The sequence below is a fragment of the Mirounga angustirostris genome, unplaced genomic scaffold (genome assembly GCF_029215605.1).
Source record: "Mirounga angustirostris isolate CCGP_5_RB_7025 unplaced genomic scaffold, mMirAng1.0.hap1 SCAF_8, whole genome shotgun sequence".
NCBI classification, from domain to species: domain Eukaryota; kingdom Metazoa; phylum Chordata; class Mammalia; order Carnivora; family Phocidae; genus Mirounga; species Mirounga angustirostris.
Genome location: NW_026991716.1, coordinates 39,400,529 through 39,422,181, shown reverse-complemented (window position 1 = coordinate 39,422,181; position 21,653 = coordinate 39,400,529). Strand labels below are relative to the sequence as shown.

Genomic DNA, 21,653 nt, shown 5'->3' with positions numbered 1-21,653 from the left:
GAGGGCCAGAGCGGAGGCCTGGTTCTGGAGAAGCCTCAGGACTCTGCCCCTCCCATGGTTTCCGAAGAAGAACCCAGGGTACCCTCTTCCCCTCTGGGGAGTGAGGGAGAGGTAGAGCCACAAAGGAGAATGTAAACCAGCAGCCGGCACCCCTGCGCCTGCTCAGGAGTGGCTAAGACAGAGGGGAGACCCCGTAGGACAGGGGGGTCGGGCTCAGGAGCCTCAGCGAGAGGAGTGGGATCCCTGCTGGCAGCTCTGCAGCAGCTGCTGGAACAGTGAGTGGGGCTGGCTGCGGAGCGCGGCGGGGGAGTCCAGCTCCACGACCCTCCCTGCCTGCAGCACCAGCACCCGGTCAGAGTTCAGGATCGTGTTGAGCCTGTGTGAGAGAGCGCAGTCAGTGCAGGGGGATGGAGGGCAAGGCCCTGAACAAGAAAGCTGACCTGCTCTTCCCTCTTCTCCCCCTGGACAGCACAGGACTGCCCCACAGGCTTTAGCCCCTGGCTCTGTGCCGGGGAAGACTGCAGATACCCGCAGACCTGGAGAACAAGGAGCTGAGATTCATCGGGGGTTGGAATCTCTAGAGCCCTGACCCGTGGGGTCCCTGACAGGAAGGGAGGCTCTGGGTTCATGTCACCATAGCCCCTGATGAGATTCTCCCTCTGGACGCTTGCACACCTGTGGGCAATGGTCAGCACTGTCTTGTTGGCAAAACGTTTGCAGACGGTCTGCTGGAGCAGCTGGTCTGTCTTCTGGTCCACGCTCGCCGTGGCCTCATCGATACACAGGATCTGGAACATGTGGAGAGGGTTGGGGACGGGAAGGAGGAAGAGGGTTAGCCCTGACTCCTACCCAAGCACCAGCCCCCGCCTCCTGGCCCGGCCCAACCAGCCTACAACTCCCCACCTCCAGCTCTAAAAGGAAAACTAACTTAGTCCCCCGAAACCTCTCCCCAACCCACTTCTTCACCCTGACTATCCCCTGCCTTCTTCCTGGCCCTCTTGCATGTCCCTTCCTATTGCCTTACCTTGGCATCCGTGAGGAGAGCTCTAGCCAGACACAGCAGCTGCCTCTGCCCCAGGGATAAGCTCCGGCCCCCCTCGCTCAGCTCACCATCCAGACCACCTGCAAGGAACAGCGTCCTCACTCCCGGGGCCCCAGACCTCTCCCCGATCCCCTCCTGTTCCCTCTTGTCACCCTGCAGGGTAGGGCCTACTACTCACCCATGGACATAATCACGTCGCTCAGGTGACACTGCTCCAGGGCCTGCCACAGGGCCCCGTCCTCATGTAGGCCCTGGGGATCCAGGTTTTCCCGAACAGTCCCACTGAACAAAAAGGGTTCCTGGGGGATGACAGCCAGCTGGGATCTGGGGGGGGGGGGGGGAGAGGAGGGGACAGGACATGGGGTCTAGAATGGAGATGTGGCCACTTCTGTTCTGAGCTCAGGTTTTTAGCAGGCATTTCCAGGAAAAGCTTGGGGGTAAGACCTGAACAAACCCCCCCCACCCCGCTCCCCAGTTGGTCAGCCATGTATCTAGAACTGTGCCAGTGCTACGAGAAATATCAAAGACACCAAAGGCCTCGACTCTATCCTCAAAGAGCTCACATCTCACTGAGGTACAAAACACTGAGGTACAAAACAGGACGGGGCTAAACTGTGCGGGCCCAACTCCAGCAGCTGCTCGGGCAGCAGTAGCAAGGAATGACCGGAGCACGAGTGGGGAGGGGACACTTCAAGGTCAGAGGCGGGCCTGGAATTGGGTCCTGAGGAGCTATATGGTTGGGCTATAAGGTAAGGCCACCACAGGTAAGAAGGTAAGGCAGGAAGAGCAGGGCCGGGGCTTGGGATCAGCCATCGGCTTTAGGACAGAGCTGCCCCACCTCGTGCATGTCACGGGACTCAGCAAAAATGATACTAGGTAAACCTGGAGGTGGGGGTGGGGAGATGATTAGGCCCAGAAGAGGCCACCTGTGGCCGGGGGCAACCGGCCCAGGTCCCAAGCTGTCCCAAGCACGGCCTGCTGAGCCTCAGGGCTAAGGACATCAGTATGGGGCACTGCCCCTGGAAGACTCTGGTTCAGGAGGCAGTGACTGGCAGTCTCGAGCGGAGGCTGTGCGCTGGGAAGTATAAGGCAAAGCTGGGAAGGTGGGCCTGGGTCAGACTGCAGACCTTGAGACCACAGCTACGAGTCTGGACCTGGGCACTAGGAGCTTGCTGTCCTCACCTGCTTGTCCTGTCCTCCGTCCTGCCCCGGGGTTGGCCCTGGCCGCCCTGAGCTGATAGAAAGCCTTCCTAGCTGGACCTTCCTCCAAGGGCCAGCAGTCTGGTTCCCCTCCTCTCCCTCCCCCAGACCTGAGTTCAGACAGCTCCAGCTGGCTGGTGTCCACACCGTCCAGCAGCACTCGCCCCGAACTGGGTTCCAGCAGCCGGAAGAGCACCAACAACAGGGAAGACTTGCCAGAGCCAGTGCGGCCCACGATGCCCAGCTTCTCTCCGGGCTGCACACGGAAGGTCACCCCATCCAGGGCGTTCGGCAGCCCTGGCCGGTATACCAGCACCACATTCTGGAACTCCACACTCCCCTGGGTCAGCCAGCCGACGCCCAGCTGGTGGGGTCCGTGGAGGGGAGAGAGAGGGAGATGGGTGAGGAGGGGGAGGGGTGATGGGGAATGGAAAAGGGGGAGAAGAAGGAGAAAGGGTTGGCGCAAGAGGAAAGGGCACGTGTAGCAGAGGTGGGGCCCTCTTGACGGACACAGAGATGAGGGACACCGTGAAGAGGGTGGGATCACATGGTGACATGAGAGGAGCTGAGGAAGATAGTGAGGAGCAAAAGGAAAGGAACTAGGGGAGGCGGGGACTGTCAGGAGGGTCCTCTGGGGTTCTGGTGCCCCAGTCCAGGGCGGGGGTGCAGGCCTACCCGTGGCAGCTGGCCCTGGGGCTCTTGGGGCAGGTCACAGGAGTACTCCTCCAGCCGCTCGACGCTTACCAGCATGGTTTCTGTCTGTGTGAAGCTGCTCACCAGGCCCGAGAGCAGGCCCGTCAGGGACAGGGCGTAGGACAACGACAGGCCCACCAGTCCTAGGGGAGAGAAGCACAAGCCGCTAGGGGATGCCTGGACACTGGGATGCATGTGGGCGCATGGGTGGAGCAGAACGGGAGAATTCCAAGCTGCGGACTGCGGGCATGTAAAGGAAGCCAGCAGAGAAGCAGGAAGACGCCCAGACCCAGAAGGGGACCACAGGAGGTGAGCCACAAGGGAGGGCAGTGGGCCTGGAGAGGCTTCGAGGGAAGGCAATGGAAGATGGGCCAGGCAGAGTGCTGGGGATGGGGCGGAGCAGGGGAGGGATGAAGATCGGAAGACCTGCTCTAGTCCCAGAGCCCCCACACCTGGCAAGTCTCTCCCCGGGACTCAGTTTCCTCAACTCTAAAATGGAGGCGATGACCCATCACAACACATCCTCACAGGACCCCTGGGTGGGAGGTGAAAGGTTGCGGGGAGAGGGCAGGGAGAGGTCTGGGGCGGGGGGCTGACATGCTTCTGCGGTGAGAGTGAGGCTCCCCGGGGTGGCACCTGGGTCGGCGAGGCCCCGCTGGTGCTGCACCAGGGCAATGGCCGCGATGGCGCTGACCACCGTGGCCCCCATGAGCTGCAGCCGGATGTCCAGCCACTGCATGGTGGCGCCGGCGGCAAACTGGCACCTCTGGTTTAGCTCCAGCAGTCTCTGGTTCTCGTCCTCAAAGCTGCGAGAGGCCAGGAGGGGGGTGAGGCCGCTCCATCGCGACGCGGACCCACCCAGGCTCCTTCCCCGCAGAACGCGTCTCTCTTGGAGCTGATCCACCCCCCTGCGGCTGTCCAGAGGGGTCCAGAGGGGCCAGTGTTCTGCCTAGTCTCCCCTACCCCGTTTTTCTGTGTCCTTCCTCTGCCCCTAGGGCACGCATCCCCGCTTCCGTCCTCGGGAGCCCTGGGGCCCGGCCCCCCGTGCCCTTCTCCCCCCTGCCCCGGCTGCGGCGGGCAGGCAGACGTCACACACCTGCAGGCCGCCCCCGAGGCCCGGAGCACGGGGAGGCCAGCCAGGGTGTCGGCCAGGTGGCTGTAGAGGGGCGACAGGGTGAGGCTGCCGAGGCGCCGCAGCTCCCGCGAGGAGGCCCTGTAGTGGCGCTGCACGCCGTAGTAGGAGACGCTCAGGGGCGGCAGCAACAGCAGCAGCCAGGGCAGCCCGGCGCCCAGCACGGCCAGGAGGCCCAGCAGGCCGGCGGCGTTGGCCAGCAAGATGTTGAGCATGAAGGGCAGGCTGTCATCCGCACAGGCCACGTCTGAGGAGAAGCGGTTGAGGATGCGGCCGGTGGGCGTGGAGGCGAAGAAAGTCACTGGCGCCTGGGGGGGGCGGGGTGTGGTTGGGCAAGGGCCGGGCCTGGGGACAGCCCTGGCGGGGGTGGGGGGGAGGCGGGGGGGGAGAGGCCCAAAGTAGACAACAGGAGAGGAGGAAAGTGTCCCCAGAGGTTGGGGGCAGAGAGGAGGGGCTGGGGGCGCTAGAAAGGGAGACTATCCCAGGGCGGGAAAGATGGAGACTCTCCCATCCGTCTGGCCAGTGTTGACCCTGAGAGGCCATGCTGGCCATTCCTCTACCTCTGTGCTAGACAGGCCTACTCCCCTTTCCAGGGCAGGGAGCCAGTCTCTCTCCAGAAGAAGGGGACTTGAGGCCAGTGAGTGGGATTTAGTGGGAGGTCAGGAGGATCATTCCGATTGCCCATGGCCGGACAGCAGTCTCAGTCAGTATGATCTCATGGCTAAGCACTGGGGCTCTGGAATCAGACTGCCCCTCGGATTCTAGCCCTGCCACCTACTGGATGGGAGACCCCAGGCAAGGAGCTTCATCTCTTAAAGGCCACTGCTCCTCATCTCCACAACAGGGATAACAACACAACTGCAGCTCCCAGGCTGCTGGCAGGATTGAGAGCCACATATACGGCAGGCCGGTGCTTAGCACAGTCTGCCTGGCCCAGAGTTCAGGGCTCAGCAGCCACCAGCTGTTTAGATTGTTCCTCGGAGGGACCGTCTCAGAGAGAGCCAGTCTCCTTCCTCACCTTCTCCATCCCCCAGCTCTCCGCCTGTACTTGGGGAATAATCCTCTTAGGGCAGAGGACGAGGGCAAAGGACTTTTGGAAGCACCTCCTAATGCCAATTTATAAGAACTGAATTCCTTCACAGCCTGAAGAGGCCCTGGTCCTGGAGGAGAGGTGGAACAGTGGGCAGCTTGCTCCCTGACAGGCAACGGGAAGGTTCCCAGCCTGGCTCTCCACAGAACTAGCCTTGCCCAGGTCACTTACACTCTCAGAGCCTCAGTTTCCTTATCTGTAAAATGGGGATAACAGTACCTACCTCACAGGGTTCTTATGAGGCCCTGATAAGATAACGGGCAAGAGGGGCCCCTGGCCGGCTCAGTTGGTGGAGCACAGCTGATACTCTTGATCTTAGGGTTGTGAGTTCAAGCCCCACACTTGGTGTAGAGATTACTTAAAAAATAAAAATTAAAAAAAAAAAAAGGATAATGGACAAGAAAGGGCTTTATAATAATAACATCATTAACAATAATTGCTAATTGAGTATTTAGTGTGCCCGGCACTATCCTAAGTACTTTCCATGTACTAATTAATTTAATCCTCATAATAAGTCTATGGGGTCAGCAACAGACTAGACATGCACATGGCAACAGGGATGGATCTTAGAAACAGCCCCAAATAAAACTTGTAAGAAATGAATCAAAACACCGGCACACAAAACATAGGCGTTTTGCAAAAACAAACAAACAAACAAACCCAAACACAAAGATACATACTAAACACACTTAGAATGGTTGCTTATCAAGGAAAGGAGGGGAAAAGGAAATAGGGTACGCAGATAAAAGGGAATGGATAAATAAAATTAAAAAGGGATCTTGCATGATCTAAGGGGGGTCCTGTGTCCCGTGAGTAAGAGGTGAGTAATTCAGGCCAGAACAGAAGTGACCCTGAGCAAGCTTCTCTTCTCCCCATTTTACAGATGAGAAAGCTACAGGCTTCAGGAGCTGGGTTTGAACCCAGGCAGCCGCTCCGCTCTCGGCCTCTCCAGGTCTCAAGCTGCCAAGTGCTGCACCCACCTGGGAGGGCTGTCTTCTCCTGAGGGCTAGGAGGTAGGGTGGGGGCCCCGATGGGGCTCAGGTGCTGGGAGGGCTCCCCCATGCCCCCCCCACCCCCTCACCATAAGGACTCGACACAGCAGGCGGCGATGCAGGGTGGCGGCCGCTTGGAGGGTGCCCGCTGCAAAGAGCGCTGCCCGGAGAAGCGTGCACAGGGAGTTGATGCCAGCAATGGCCGCGTAGACGGTGAGGTAGAAACGGATGTCGGAGGAGCCATTGGGGGCGGCTCTTGGCAGTGGGAACACTGAGGTGCTGGGGGGTGAGGAGGGGGCTGTGGATAACCAAAAGTAGGGCCCCCGGGGGTCCCTTCCCCTCCCCCACACCAGCTCTCCCCACCAGCAGACAGACCCCCTGGAACCCCAGCCCCCCCCAATCCCTGCCTGGCGACCCCTCCGAGGGCACCAGGCCTGCTCAAGCCCCAGCCACTCACTAGAGGCTTCCGGGGGAGAAGAGGAGCAGCTGGGCAGAGAGGAGCCCTGTGGATCCCGGGCTGGTGGGGGCTGGCGCCTCCTGGGAGCTATTCTTGTCAGCCTTCAGCTGGGAGATCCAGTGGGAGAGCCACCAGTCAGCAGCGTTCCTTGTGGCTGGGTGGGGATGGGGAGGGAAAAGCTGTGAGAGAGACTACTCATCCCTTTGTTCCATTCCAACAGCCCCTTCCTCTGTCCTTGACTCTGGCGTCTCGTCTTCTTCACCCGCCCTGGCCCTCCCCACCTTGCCACTCTCCCATGTCCTCCCATGCCCCTAGTGTGCACTTCTTTCCTGGGCCCATCACCCTTTAGCTCTGAGGAGTGCATGATCTGGAATTTGCAGAGTGGGAGCTAGCTGTGGGGGCCAACTGGAATATGGCTACAGAGCGCACCCCTTGGGTCCCTGGGACTCTCAGAATTGGCGGCTTGCCTCTCGTCCCAGCTGCTGCCCATGCCTGGGGAGGCTCAGGGCTTTGTGGCGATCAGTACAAGGCGATGGCTGTGACAGGGACCTAGGGCTGCGGTGGGATGAGGGGCTCGGGGGTTCACTCCTACCTTGCATGAGGAGCAACGAGAGGAGGACGGCTAGGGCCAGGCCCTGGCCCACGGCCCTCCAGTATGCTCGGTACACGTGCAAGGCCACGGCACCCTCCTTCTTGCTTTCCTCCTGCAGCAGGCGGCCACGCGTGTTCTCTTCCCCTCCCAGCCCTTCCTTTGCTTTCTCCAGGTCCCCAGCTGACTGCACTGTGGCTGTGAGGATGCGAGGAGAGGGCAGGGCTCTGATTAAGTTTGTGGGACGACAGCTCAGGGTTTCAGACAGACAGGAAAACGTATCTCTACGGTGTGGTGGTGAAGGGCAAGCCCTTTCCTCAGCCCTGAGCCATACCTGAGTCAGCCTCTTGTCCATCCTCAGCCCAGGCTTTGGGGACAGCCTGGACCAATGGCAAGATCTCAGAGGGAGGCCCTGGAAGGTAGCAGGGAGATCATCGGGAGCCTGTCCTGGGTATATACTATATACTCTGCCTTTCTCATTGAGTGTGCCAATCCACCTCCCATTCTCTTTGGACCCCTTCCCTGACCCTCCCTAGCAGGGCCCTGCCCCGGACCCCCAGACTCTGAGCAGGACCCTCAAGTCCATCCCTCTGTGTCTGCAGTCCAACCAGCTCAGACAGAACACGTTCACCCCATAAGGAGAGTCACAGCCACTCAAGAGCACTCTGTCCAGAGTCACCTCGTTACTGCAGAGCTTTCTCCTCATGCTTCACGACATTTCTAATGCTCTGGTGGAGGCTCATTTCCTCCTGTTTCTCTCCCAGCGAACTTGCAGAGTTATGTCCCTCTGCATATTAATCCATCAGCAGTGGGCTTTTTATTTTTGTTTGAATTTTTAATAAAAAGACTGTTCTAAACCTGACTGCTGTCTCTTCTCTAAGGACATCGCTGTTCCCGGAGACCCTGGGCCTCTGTGTTCCCAAAGCACCCAGTCACACAGCCCAAATCCCAGATCCCCTGGCATTTCACCAGTGTGCTCTTTTCTCTCCTCTCCGTGGCCTCACACCTATTCTTTGGAGGCAGGACAGGGTCTCCCGTGAGACAGGAGGACAGGGCCCAGGCCACACATGAAAGGGGTGGCAGAGTCTACCTCTGACAATTCAGAGTCACACCTGGGCAGACAGCCCCCTCCCTTGGCTGGGCTCCCACCCTGGCGGCCCCCATTACCGGCCCGAACAAGGCGCCCGGCCTCCATCAGCAGCACCACATCCGCCTTTGCCAGGTACTCGATCCGGTGAGTGCAGAGCAGCCTGGTGGTGTGGCTCAGCACTCCCAGGATGCACCTATGCAGCAGGTGGTTGGCCACGTCTGCATCCACAGCGGCCAGAGGGTCGTCGAGGAGATAGAGCTCCTTTTCCTAGGAAGAGGTGGGGACACCATGGGCACCAAGTCCCAGGTCCTCTGGTCAGAACCCAGATCTCTCCTAGGACACGATCTTGAGGCAGTCAGAGAAGACAGTTGAGAGGAACTCTGGGGGCCACCCCTAGAGCAGGAGAGAAGCAGGTGAGACTTGAGGGTGAACTTCCCTCCAGCCAAGCAAGGCCAGTGCTCAGCTTTACTGGGTCCCAGTGTTTCAAGTCACATATGTTTGTTTGGTTTTTTTTAAGATTTTATTTATTTATTTGAGAGAGAGAATGAGATAGAGAGAGCATGAGAGGGGGGAGGGTCAGAGGGAGAAGCAGACTCCCCGCCGAGCAGGGAGCCCGATGTGGGACTCGATCCCCAGGACTCTAGGATCATGACCTGAGCCGAAGGCAGTTGCTTAACCAACTGAGCCACCCAGGCGCCCTCAAGTCACATATGTTTTTTATAGGGTGTAATTCTGCCTCCAATCTGCAAAAGGGAGATGGGATGCCCAAGGGACCAACACCTCAGGAACATGAAGGGGGGAGGGAAAGAAACCAGATGCTGAGGAAAACATCCCTCCCTCCAAGACTGCAGACTCCCCCATTTTTAATTTACCTGGTAGACAGCACGAGCCAGGGCAATCCGGGCCCGCTGTCCCCCGCTGAGGGTCACACCCTTCTCCCCCACCTCTGTCTGGTCGCCAGCAGGCAGGATCTGATAGGACAGGCCCCCCCAGCATTGGTCAGTGGTCTTCCCAATACCTTCTACTCCATCCCTTTGCAGGGAAGAGGTGGAGGGGGTCAAGAGAGCCAGGGAGCTTGAGGAGAATGGACTTGAATTTGGGGTGAGCGAGCCACAGGGGATAATGTGTAATTCCAACAGTCCAATCCCCACGACAACCTTATGAAGTTGGTATTATTTCTCTTTCACAGATGAGACCAAAGTTCCGAGTGACTCCCTTGGTCCAGGTCGTTCCACAGCTAGTAAGCTGGCAGGACATGTAGATTTTTAACCACCCTGATACACTCACTACCCTGCCCTTCTAAAGGCCAGGATGAAGGTGGGCAAATCCAATGTGAAAGCTTTCATAGGTCTTTATACAAGGACTGTACCCCAAGCCTTCGTGTGGCCTCAGGAGTGGTTTCCTTAGTTCAGGGGGACCCACGCCAGCGGAAGCACCTCTGGTCTACCAGACTGTGAGTCCCCCTGAGGGAAAAGCTTGGTAATTCACCTCTTTTCTTAGTGCCTAGATCCGCTCCCAGTACCCGACAGGCATTTGAGAAATGCTTGCTGTAGAAACAAATGATACATGGGTATAGGGTACCCCATAGTCAAAGTAAGGCCCTCTTTTCCAGGGAAGTCCCACATTTACTTGGACAGGGCAGTGGTAAGGACAGTCCTACAGGGGACATGGGGATTGAGTGGGGAAGCCATGAGTAAGATCTGAAATCTCACCCCCCTAAATTTAGTACTCTGGACGTAGGGGATCTAATGGACTTGCCTAGAGTAACTTTGACTCTGAAGCCTCCCCAGTGGGAAGTGGGGGAGAGCCTCTTGAATCAGAACCACTAGCCCAACCTCCTTAGAGCTAAAGCCTCCGAGGGAACCCTAGCCTAGAGGCCTCAAGAGTTCCCCTAGCTGCTGTGTGGAACACCCCATCACCACCATCCCTCTGGGTCCTCCTCGGAAAGGGGAACCACGCACTGGACACTCTGGGAGGGCCAAGCCTGACGACAGCCAGTCTTAGGTTGATGGTGCCTGAGCAGAAGGAACCCCTTCCCAGGGAAGCGAGTCTCTGACTTGAGGTGTCAGGGGCACAGGGAAGCAGGCAGCCAGGAGGCCTCAGGGCCAGGTACTCACGCAGAGGTCATCACTGAGGGCGCAGGCCTCTAGCACTTCCTTGTACAGCTGGGCATCAAATGTCTTCCCAAAGAGAATGTTGTCTCGGATGGTAGCAAACTGGATCCAGGGTTCCTGGGTGGCCAGGCCAAAGCCTTTGGACAGCCCCCACACTGCCACCCGCCCACGCAGCCTGCAGAGAGCCAGGCCAGCAGCATGTGGGGGCCAGCTCCCAACGGGGTCCCTCCATAACCAGCCCCTGGCCTCCCAGAAGCCTCTCCAGACTGCTGTCTTCGATGTCAGGTCCCCCTTCATGTCACATGGGTCTCTGGATGGGCAGCCACTGGGGTTGAGGGGTCCTAACGAGGCTGGAGGCTCATTCTGGACTGGGAAGGGAAGAAATTGCTCTTTGGCTACGGGCAAGTGCCTTTCAGATCTGGATGTGTTCAGAAGCTCAGAGGAGAGCATGGCCGCCACCCCACACTCATTCATCCTCACTGTAAAGAAGGTCCTCCTTCATCCCTCTGCTCCTCCCTGGATCCCTCCCTGCATAACCACATTTTCTGAAAGAGGAGCTTTTGCGGGATGTTTCCATTTATTTCTGTACTCGCTATTATAGCACTCACAACCCTCTGGTGTGAGGATTATGATAACTCACTTTCTTGACTGCCTTCCCCTTTCCAGACTGAAAACTCTCCCAAGAAAGGGACAAGGTCTTGTTCATCTCTGACCCTTGGCATCCCTGGACCCTAAAACGGCATCCACCACATGGTAGGGGATAGGCAAGTGTTTGCTGAAGGTCAAAGCTGAGGACAGGGGGGCCCTAGAGGTTACTCACCTGTGGAGCTCCCCAGCAATGGCGGCCAGCAGCGAGCTCTTCCCACAGCCCACCTTCCCCACGATACCCACCAAGGCACCCTGCAAGGAAGCCAGACAGTAACATCAGGTCTCCCTCCTGAGGCCCTGGGCTGCCAATTCTTCCACAGAAGCTTCTCTCTGGGCCCCAGTTAGCCTGTAAGGAAAGAATTCTCCAGCCCACAAACTGAGCTGTACCTCATTGAGTGATACCATGTAGGACACAGAGAAGTACAGTGCTTTTCTAGAAACAGGTGGGGTTCTCAGAAGCTCTGTCTGTGATGCCCCCAGTCTGTCAGCCAGGATTGACCCATCTCCAAGGCGCAGCAGACCAAGTTGAGACCCTCCCCTGGGAATTCTCCCTCTTTCTGGCGGTAGCCTGTAAGTGGGAGGGCTCTCTGCAGTCACAGCTTCTGCTCAGTGGAGAGCAGGTCCACTGAAAGAGAAGTATGAGGCAGATACAGAGAAAAGCAGACAAAAGGAGAGCTCTTTGAGCTGTGTCCTGATTCTGGGCTGCTGCTGAGATCCAGCTGCATGCATGCCTTTGAATTCTGCAATTCATCTCTATATCCTTATTATAAATTCTTGTTTGCTTAAGCTAGCTCCAGTGGGTTTCTATGACTTATATCCAAAAAAGCCCCAACTGACAACATTAGTAAAATTCCTTTGAAAAATTCCAGCCTTGTCTTGCCTGAACTAAGAAGAAAAACAAAATATACAGCCCATGCCAAAAATGTGAGCCAAATGTGGTAGAGATGAGAGAATGCTGAGTTGAGCTGTGGGGCAAAGGGTTGGACAGGGGTCAGGGGAGAGGGAAAACTCAGGCCTGGGGTAAACACTGTCCTGCCAGGAATATTCTTTCACGTGTTTCTTTGACGATGTATGATGTATGGGGTGGTGTGAGTCACAGGGTGTGATCCCTTTTCAGCATGCTAAATAGAGGATTATCTACCCCGTTTGCAAAATCCTTCTCAGAAGAGGCTGCTGGGCCTTTCCCCTGGTCCCCAGCCTGGGGCAGATGCTGAATAAGCTCTGGGGTCTGTTCTGAACTTGCTGGCCTCGGAGGGGACAATGGAGAGACAGACGCACTTGTTGGCCTGGACGACGTGGATACAGTGGTCTAAAGACCAGGGAGAGAGTAGACGACTCTGAGAACACTGTGCTAAATGGGATGATGTCCAGAGAGGAGGGCAGAACCTGCTCACCAGAGCCCCTCCAGTCTTTCTCTCGGTACTTCGAGATGCAGGCCATCTAAGTATGATGGGCCCTGGGCGTGTTTATCTGTCACTGAGTCTGTAGCTCTCATTCACGTGGAGACTCTAACCAACAAACCTTCTTCACTTCGAGGTGACTGATGAAGGTCTCCTGGCTGCTCCCAACCGGGTCCCAGGAGAACAGGGCTTCATGCAGCTCCAACACTGTAGATGGATCTGTGGGGGGATCTGAGGAGGGAAAAAGCCACTTGACGTGGGCTTCTCAGGCACAACCTCCCTACTTGGGGAGGGTAAACCAGGAGCGTGTCGTTGGCTTGCCTGTCCTGTATCTACCGGTCCAGGGCTAAGTCAGCCTTTGTCCTGGTCTGAGGACTCTCCCCCACTTGCTCTGCCTGGATTCTGGGGCCTCTGGCTCTTCTTGCCAGCACCTGTGTACAGCACCCTAGGGGCTACAGCTCCCTCCTCACCTGTGCCGGGCTCTTCCCTCTAGCTCCCCATTACCTGGGCTATAGTAGACTTGGGGGCTGTGGTTGGGAAGGTCAAGGAAACGCTGGATCCGGTCCAAGGACACTTTGGCCTCCAGGAGGCCATTAATCACCCAAGGGAAGTTGTTGAGGGGAAGAATGAGCATGCGCACCAGTGCCAATGCCGTGAACACCTAAGTAGGGCAGAAGGGGGATGAAGCATCACCTGAAGCCCAGGAGCTATCTGAAGGCCTGTTCTATGAGTGGCCCTGGGGACAGGGGAGTGGAGGGAAGAATGGGGCAGCAGCAGAACTGAGGGGTTGGCAGGAAAATCCTTGGGTTAGAGATGGCAGAACCCTAGAAATTCCAGATGTTCCTCCAGAGATCCAGGTTGCCCCTCGATAAGCACACAGTCCGGGCGCATTCTGAGATTTCTGAAGTACAACCATCATCTGGTCCTGGCCAGAGCCAGCACTGGATCATGGATTTTTTTCCCCAAGGTCATCGAAATGAGGGTAAGGGGACCTAACATGGAGCCTGGGGCTAAAGTCGAGGAGGAAGGAACAGAGGGAAAAAAGGAATTCCTTCACAGAGGAAAGGGTTGTATATCCGAGGCCCCAGAAATTTCAGAGAATTCCACCTGGGTTGGGAAAGGTTAAGGCAGCCAGAGATCCTCCTTCCCAGCAGCCCCGGGGGCCTGAGCCCCCCTCCCGACTCCACTGCATTCCCCTTGCTGCTGCCTCTCCCCACACTTTCCTACAGCCATCCCCTCCTCTCCTGGCCCTCACCTTGGTGGCCGTGAGCTGGTGCCCCATGAGGACATAGGTGATGAAGATGACAATGGAGATGACAACTGGCAGGGCAGCCCACAGGTACACACAGGCTGCATCCAGGTATTTGATGACCCAGAGTCGCCCCAGTTCACGAGCTCGGCAGGCTTCTACTCGGGCCCCCAGCGCCTGCTCCCACCCGAAGAACTTGATGACCCGAATGCCACTCAGCAGCTCTGTTATGAGCTAGGGATGGAGACAAGAGAGCAGTGTGAAGTGGAGACCCTGCTACTGTGTGTCCATTCTCTGAGCGCCCAGATATTCTGTACTTCCCTAGCCCCCTCCCTTCTTCATCTCAGCCCTTTCTGGAAATCCTGCCCTCAAATCCCTTTCAGCCCTGAGTTGCTTCTCCTGCCAGTCTTCTACTTCTCCTCCATGTGTGCTCCTGAGCGGGGACCAAGTCAGAGCTGGAATCCCCCCACCTTCTTAGGAGAGGAAGTGGTAAAAATAAAGGAGGGTTACCACACTGGGGTAAAATCACTCCTTCCGTGAGATGAGGGACTAAGGACTCTTTCCCAAAGCCAGAAGCAAAGGGCACAGGAGCTAGTCGCCAGCCTGGCCCATGGCTTGGGTGGGATGGGAACTATTCCTGTAGGAGCATATAGGTGTAGGAGGCCCACACCACAGCCCAGGGTCAGACGAGTCCAGGCAAGATGGGCAAGGGCTAGAGGAACTCCTTGCATCCCCACATTCACACATCCCCAGCCCGCAAGCCAGCGAGGCACCGGGAGCCTAGTCTGTAGCTGTCGTGGGTAGGGGAAAAGGGCCCGGGCCATAACCAACTATGAGGGACCTGTTAGCACTCTGAGCTAGCCCCGTAAGAGGCTGACAACTATGCTGTGTGGATCGCCAGGCCTGCCATCCCCCAGTCACTGCAGAACCCAGAACGGACTCAGCTAGACCCTCAACACCTGCAGCTGGCCCAGGCAGACTGACCTACTCCCTTCCCCACAGCCCATCCCTTAGAGGTAGCTGGGGTTCTCCTAGGCCTCCCCATATGTGGCTATGAGATGGTCTCTGCCCTAGACGAAGAGGTAGAAGACTCGTTTCTGGGCACTAATACTAAAAGCCCATTTGGTCCCAGACAGGCTGCTTCCTACCTCCTAGGGCTGCTGCTTAGGGCTGCATGAGCTAATATTATAGTATTACAAATAGGCCACGTCTATTTAGTGCTTACTCTGTGCTGGCCCCATACCCAGAGTTACCTCATACCATCCTCACAACAACCCTATGAAGCAAGCTATTATTATGGTCATTTTCCCAGATGAGGAGACAGAGGCCCAAAGAGGTTAAGCGGCTTGTCTGAGGTAATTAAACTAGTAGGTAGAAGAGTTGGGATATGAACCCATGTCTTTCGGGCGCCTGGGTGGCTCAGTCGGTTAAGTGTCTGCCTTCGGCTCGGGTCATAATCCCAGGGTCCTGGGATGGAGCCCCGCATCGGGCTCCCTGCTCAGCGTGAGGCCTGCTTCTCCCTCTCCCACTCCCCCTGCTTGTGTCTCCCTCTGTCAAATAAATAAATAAAATCTTAAAAAAAAAAAAATGAACCCATGTCTTTCTCCAGTCTGACCTCTTAACTTCTAGATCATGCTCACACCCTCGGGCACTGGGCATGGGAGGACCTAGGGACCAGGATGCTGGGTGGGGTCTCCGGATTGCTGAGGGACCCTAAGCAGCCCTCACCTTCACCCGCGCATCCTTGTGCTGTAGCATCTCCTGGTTGCTGGCCATGATGCGGGTGGCAATAACTTTGTTGACAGGGACCAGCAGCAGTGCCAGGATCAGACCACCCACGAAGGCCACACCCACCTGCTGGTGCAGCAGGTAGAGGGTGATAGCCAGCTGCAGGGGCAGGCCCCAGGCTTCGTGGAAGCTCCCAGCAAAGTTGAGCAGCCGCTCAGAGTCAGTGCCCAGTAGATTCAGGACCTCCCCAGCAGGAGGGCGTCTGGGCCCCAGCTGTAAAGCCTTTCGGTACAGAATATTCAGCACAGTCCCCCGTGCCTGAAGCGTCACCTTCCGTATCTCATACCCATACTGATTCTGCAGCACAGCGCCCAGTATGGCCCCACCAGCTAGCCCCAGGGCATAGAGCAGTCCATTGCTCAGCGGCTCCTGCCCCTCCTCCAGGAAGCCCACCAGGAGGGAAAGCAGCAAGGGCCCTGAGAATCCCAGCATGGTCCCCACCAGCTTCAGTAGTCCAAGCGCCAGGTAGTGCCGGCCAAAGGCCTTATAGAGGGCCCTCCACAGCCGGGCCCCTTCCTGCCAGTGCTCCTGGAAGGCACGAGCCAGGTAGATTGGGTGCAGCCTGCGTGGGAGGCGGCAAGTGTCCTGGGGCTGCCGGAGCTCTCCACGGGCCCCTCGGGCCAGCAAGGGTGCCAGCCAGGCATAGGAAAAGCGTGACAGCCAACTCTCCCCATCTTCAGCTACCTCAGGCTCCTGTCCCTGAGACAGGAGGGGCTCTGGGGCCCAGGGCTCCCGGGGCCCCCCGGGGACTGCCCAGCCCAGTCCATAGGCCAAGAGCGCAGCCAGCTGCAGGATGAGAAGGCACAGGCGGGAGAGCGGTCCTGGGAGAAGCGGGGGCAGAAGTGTGCCTCGCTGGCAGTGCCACAGCAGGGTCAAAACCAGGGCTGGGGCCGGCAAGAAGGCAGCCAGAGCCATGGCCAGCGGTCCCCGGGAGTAGCCGCGGGCGGGATGAGCCAGTGCCCACAAGGCCAGGCAGTGGCTGGTCCAGGCCACCGCCGCCACCCCCCCTGCCAGCACTTCTAGCCCTACGGGCCCTGGGCCTGCCCCAGGTGGCAAAGTGACTGGAAGGAGGTCTAGCAATGGAAGGATGGAGAGCAGGAAGGAGGCTGTGAGTCGGAGGCGCCAGCCGGGACTGCAGTGCAGGATGTAACCTGGATTCCTAGGGACAAGGGGGCAAAAGAAAAGGAGGCACATAACGGCTGACTGAGGGCCAGACACACCTCTAATAACTCACTTACCTCAAGGTAATCAGCTCCTTTTCCTGCCTTTATACCTTATTTCTATCCCATTTTACCCTGAAATGCAGGGCTTTTCCTCCAGGAAGTCTTCTTGGCACAACCTAATCTGTTTTCCAATCTACCCATACCATTTCTGATCATTCTTTTGCCACAGAAACTAACAATTTTTAGTTAAGGATGTCTGGAACGTGAAGACTAATTAGAAAAAAAAAAAAATCCTAAGTTTTCATACAGATAACAACCAAGAAATGAGTATTCATTTTTATAAAAGTATCTACCTAAAATAACCCTTAAATTCACCCAAGGCACTATTAGATGAATAAAAACTTGACTTATATATATGGCTTCTACACTCTAATACAATAGCCTAAATTTTATGAAGCCTCAAAATATTCTACTCTCTTTCCAAACGGTTGTAGAAGGTGGTATAGATCATATTTGTGACTCCATTTGCTGAACAAAAACCTCTTTTTAGTTTTGTCTCTATCTTCTTGGCATGCAAAAAACGTTTTCAGTCAACAAAAGGGTGATCTGTCTACTTTAAAAATCAAGTACAGGATAATACACCTGCAGCAGTAAATATTAGAATGCTTTGAAGGCTTACATAATGAGAAGACTAAATCTATTGTTCCCTTTGTTGGCAGGGCTGGGGTACTGAAAAAGTTTAATCCTAAATTAGAATGCTTTGGATTTCCTCTAAAAAATCCAGTTAATCACAGTAATGTGGAGCGGTTTATACTGGGATAAAAGCTAACCTTTAAGAATCCTATTTCCTAAGATGTGGGGACAAAACATTGGGCCCTTGGAGGCCTCAAGTTGGCCATCAACCAGTCTTCTTATGCCCCTGGGTAAGGTTTCCTTCCCTCTCACATTTCATTTTCCTTATCAGTACAGTGAGCAGTGAGGAGTCTGGACCCAGAGCCCTCTCAGGTCCTTTCTTGTCTGAGATTCTGGATCTCTCTAACCATTTTCAGCAATGTACAAAAAGTCTGACAAGTGAAGTGCAAAAACCGCAATTTCTATTGATTATATGATGGTCTTTCTTGCCTGCTCCTTAGACTGTGGGTTCCCAGAAGCACTGTGTCTATTTTTAATAGATACTCCTCTGAGCAGGCTTTGGATGTCTATGCTAACTGATTAACCCTCCCTAGACTTCCGCCTCATTCTATGTAAAAGGCAAATCAGGATTCCCCCCAGACCAAGCAGATCCCAAGCTTCTCCTCCTCAAGGAAGGGATTCATCAGCCCCCTGATTCATCTTGGATAGGGACACATTCCGTCTATCAGACTAGGGACTCCAAAAGGCAGAGACTAGACTTCTCTCCTGCCTTGTCAGTAGCCAGAGTGAATAACTTCAGACGTATCTAGCCATACAGAAAATAAATACAAAATCAAGGTGAGTTTGATACTTGCACGGCAGAGCCCCAAACCTAGGAAGATTAAGGTTTTGGTTTTGCTCTTCTCTTCTACCTACTGCTTCCTTTCCAGCAGGGTACATATACTTCTCTTAGTCTAGGGAACACGGAGTTTTCATGGATGGAAGTGGTGAGAAACTGGTCCTACAACTACAACAGAAGCTATCCTTTCTGGCTAAAAAGATTGTTCACCCAATTTTGCCTCCAATCATGACAGTCGTGTTTGGGTATCTGAAAATCTACAGACGTGATGCTTTCTATCACGCATCCGGCCTTTAAAAATGTACCAGGCACTGCGCTATATGCTTTAATGCATTATCTGATTTAAACCTCCCAACAATGCTATGAGGCTCAGGGAAGATAGGTAACTCGACCCAAAACGGCTACGCTGCTGCAAGGTGCTAATTAATGCGCAGATTTTATTCTATTTTTGCCCCACTCCATAGACTTCACTATTCTGGTTACACTACCGCGGAAATGTGGGTTTCGGCTGAGGTCCGCAGGCACGCATGGACAGACGTCTTGCACCTGCTTCTACCCACCTCGGAGTGCCCCAGTGGCAGGCACTGAGCACGGCGAGGAGCGCATGGGGCAGGGCGCTGAGCACCAGCTGGGTGAAGCAGTGGCCCGTGGTGTCCCCCTCCCACACCGGCAGCGGCTGCAACACACTGGTCTCGCACAGCTGGGCCAGGAACCGCTCCATGGAGGCTTCACCTGAGAGGATAGCCGAGGGCGGAGGGAGGAAAGGGTCCTCCCAGAGAGGGAGGAATCCGTGCTCCCAACTGCGAGGTCCAGGTAGGGAGCCGGCACCCGGTGGGACGGAGTGGGGACGCAGACCAGGACGCCGGGCTGGTGTAGGCGGGCCCTGACAGCCGAGTCTCCCCGCCCCCAACCCCGCCCCCCGAACCGGCACCTCCCCTCGCTTGGGCCCCGAGGCCAGACCCCGCCCATTCTCGCGTTACCTCTAAGGGAAGTGCTTTGGCTTCCCGGAGCTGGCCGATTTCTGGACTGGTCACGTACGCGGCCTCGCTTCTCCCCCTCCCGCTGTGTTTCCGTCCCCAGAGATCCGGAACGTCTTACCTGAAGGAGCTGCTTGCCACCGGATCCCAAGATCCCGAGCACTGGCTGGTGGATGCAAAAGAGCCTGCTGCTGGGTTAGGGTGCTAGCCAGGCTCGCCTGGCACCCCCTACAGGCGGGATGACCTCTGAGGCACCGTTCGCCCCGCCCCTCCGCCGGGCTTCTGCGCGCGTGCGCACTTCTCTGCTGTACCCAAGGTCTCAAAGAGCCGGCGCGCCGGGGCTGGCGCTTCCTTGTGTTTCAGCGGGTTTATGCTATACTTTATTTGCATAGGAACTGATGTCAGCTCTAGGGCCACGTCATTTATACACGCTCAGGTAGAGTACTCGCTCCCATCTGTCTACTGTTAACTAGCAGGCACGTGCATTGCACTAAATTTTAAAGCTTACCGAACTGAGAAGCCAGACGTGCGTGCTACACGGACGGATAATGCCACTTGGGGACACTTAGGCCATGTCCTTCTTTACTCCAAGGCTTCATGGCTTTGGGGAAGTTACCTGACCTCTTTGAACTTCAGGGGTTTTTTTTGTCCGTGCAAAGTGGGCAATACCAATACCAAGATACTGATGAGAGAGTTGAATAAAATGTTTAGGGCAAGTGCCTTGCTGAGAGTAGTCCCACAATAAAATACATTTTAGAAAAGCAGTGGGAGGAACATAAACTTTGTAGTTAGATGGACCTGGCTTTAAATCCTGACTCCACCAATATTTAGCAGTGTGATCTTTGGCAAGTGGCTTCTTCATATTAGTTTTATTATCCGTTTATTGGACATGGTATTGGTACCTTAACGAAAGTATGTACAGCATCCTAAGAAAAATAGCTTAACAAACAACTATAATTATCGCATTTAATCTCAGTAAGAAACCTGGTATCTCTAATGTCAGGTATTAGTGTTCCTATTTTTACAAATTAAGAAATGTAGATTTGAACAGAAGCAAGGTAACCTTAGGCTTCTAGGAGCTACTGAATTGCCCACTGGGACTCCTGCGCTAAGAGCCATAGGAAATATTGTCACTGGGACAGATGAACAGACTCAGGTTGTAATAGATGCAGGAGCACTTGCTGTCTTTCCCAGCCTGCTAATGAACCCCCCAAACCAAGGAAGTTATGTAGACAATGTCAAACATCACAGCTGGTCGCCAGGACCAGATACAGCAAGTTGTGAATCATGGATTAGTCCCATTCCTTGTTGGTGTTCTCTCTAAGGCAGACTTTAAGACACCAAAGGAAGCTGTCTGGGCTGTGACCAACTATACAAGTAGCAGAATAGTTGAACAGATTGTATACCTCATTCATGGTGGCATAATAGAACCATAGATGAACCTCTTAACTGCAAAAGATACCAAATTATTCTGGTTATTCTGGATGCCATTTCAAACATCTTTCAGGCTGCTGAGAAATTAGGTGAAACTGGGAAACTAATGATTGAAGAATGTGGAGGTTTGGACAAAATTGAAGCTCTACAAAACCATGAAAATGAGCCTCTGTACGAAGCTTCGTTAAACTTGATTGAGAAGTACTGCTCTGTAGAGGGAGAGGAAGATCAGAATGTTGTGCCAGAAACACCTCTGAAGGCTATACGTTCCAGGTTCAGGATGGCATTCCTGGGACCTTTAACTTTTAGATGGTACAGCCGAGGCAGAAAGTTGTTTGTTGTGTACTCCATTTGGTAGAAGTTTGTCTTACTCTTTCTCTACTAGGAACTCTTTTTAAATGTGTTTTGTTACTGTAGCACTTTTTACAATGAAACTATACTTGACTAGTTCCAAACTGTGCAAACTATATGAAGCTCCTCCTCTCAGTGGGTTTCTTATTTCTATGTGGAATCTCCTATGTTGTAGTGTCCTGTAAATAAAGATTAGATTCCGAAAAAAAGAAAAGAAAAAAGAAATGTAGATTGGTGAGGCACCTGGGTTGCTCAGTCGATTAAGCGTCAGATTCTTGATTTCTGCTCAGGTCATGATCTCAAGGTCCTGAAATCGAGCCCTGAGTTGGGCTGTGCGCTGAGCATGGAGCCTGCCTAAGATTCTCTCGCTCCCCTCCCCCCCCCACACAGGCTCTCTCTCTCTCTCTCTCTCTCTAAAAGAAGAAAGAGAGAGAGAAGGAAAGAAAGAAAGAAAATAACAAAATGTAGATTTGCATTTCGTAACTGCTAATAATTAATGGATCATTTAGGCAATGACCGTCAATGGCTGCTAACTCACAAAAAGAGAGACAACCAGACATTAGATGCCTCCTGGTGAAAAATAAAATATTCTTGTCAAAAAAAATCTAACTTGAATCAAGCCCCTCTATCTAATTATCTACTGGCAAGAAATACAGGAGACAGTTAAGCAATACTACAGGGCTATTTGCAAGTGAGCAGCTGTTTGCAAATTTACATTAGCCACTGGAGACAAATACATCATCCTATCCAGAGGTCTGAGCTAAAGGGTGTTT

The 21,653-nt window shown here is 54.8% G+C and overlaps 1 protein-coding gene and 1 pseudogene across 2 annotated transcripts; one reads left to right on the top strand and one right to left on the bottom strand.

Moving 5' to 3' along the window:
* Positions 1 to 78: 78 nt before the first annotated feature.
* Positions 79 to 19,371, bottom strand: ABCC10 (ATP binding cassette subfamily C member 10). Of its 2 annotated transcripts, none has more exons than XR_010413630.1 (22): positions 19,217 to 19,371; positions 18,679 to 18,850; positions 15,425 to 16,643; positions 13,703 to 13,930; positions 12,952 to 13,108; positions 12,569 to 12,678; positions 11,220 to 11,299; positions 10,403 to 10,574; positions 9,158 to 9,256; positions 8,363 to 8,552; positions 7,530 to 7,607; positions 7,199 to 7,393; positions 6,607 to 6,760; positions 6,239 to 6,428; positions 4,032 to 4,375; positions 3,572 to 3,741; positions 2,918 to 3,078; positions 2,459 to 2,606; positions 1,221 to 1,366; positions 1,025 to 1,122; positions 676 to 788; positions 79 to 376 (listed from the first exon to the last, which is right to left on the bottom strand). XR_010413630.1 is itself a non-coding variant. In XM_045866912.3 (22 exons), the coding sequence occupies exons 2-22, from the start codon at positions 18,837 to 18,839 to the stop codon at positions 223 to 225; spliced, it is 4,473 nt and encodes a 1,490-aa protein (XP_045722868.1). In that variant the 5' UTR covers positions 18,840 to 18,850; positions 19,217 to 19,371; the 3' UTR covers positions 79 to 222. The 2 variants fall into 2 exon arrangements, 1 of the variants encoding a protein (XP_045722868.1); XM_045866912.3 differs by having other exon boundaries at positions 2,353 to 2,606.
* Positions 19,372 to 19,984: 613 nt separating this feature from the next.
* LOC135365656 (importin subunit alpha-1-like) lies at positions 19,985 to 21,102 on the top strand (annotated as a pseudogene).
* Positions 21,103 to 21,653: the final 551 nt, after the last annotated feature.

Coding starts and splice junctions, on each gene's coding strand:
- ABCC10 (XM_045866912.3), bottom strand. CDS start 18,839: ATGGAGCGGTTCCTGGCCCAGCTGTGCGAGACCAGTGTGTTGCAGCCG. Junction 7,394..7,529: donor TGGACAAGAGGCTGACTCAG/GTATGGCTCAGG, acceptor GCATCCTCACAG/CCACAGTGCAGTCAGCTGGG. Junction 6,761..7,198: donor CTCGTTGCTCCTCATGCAAG/GTAGGAGTGAAC, acceptor ATCCCCACCCAG/CCACAAGGAACGCTGCTGAC.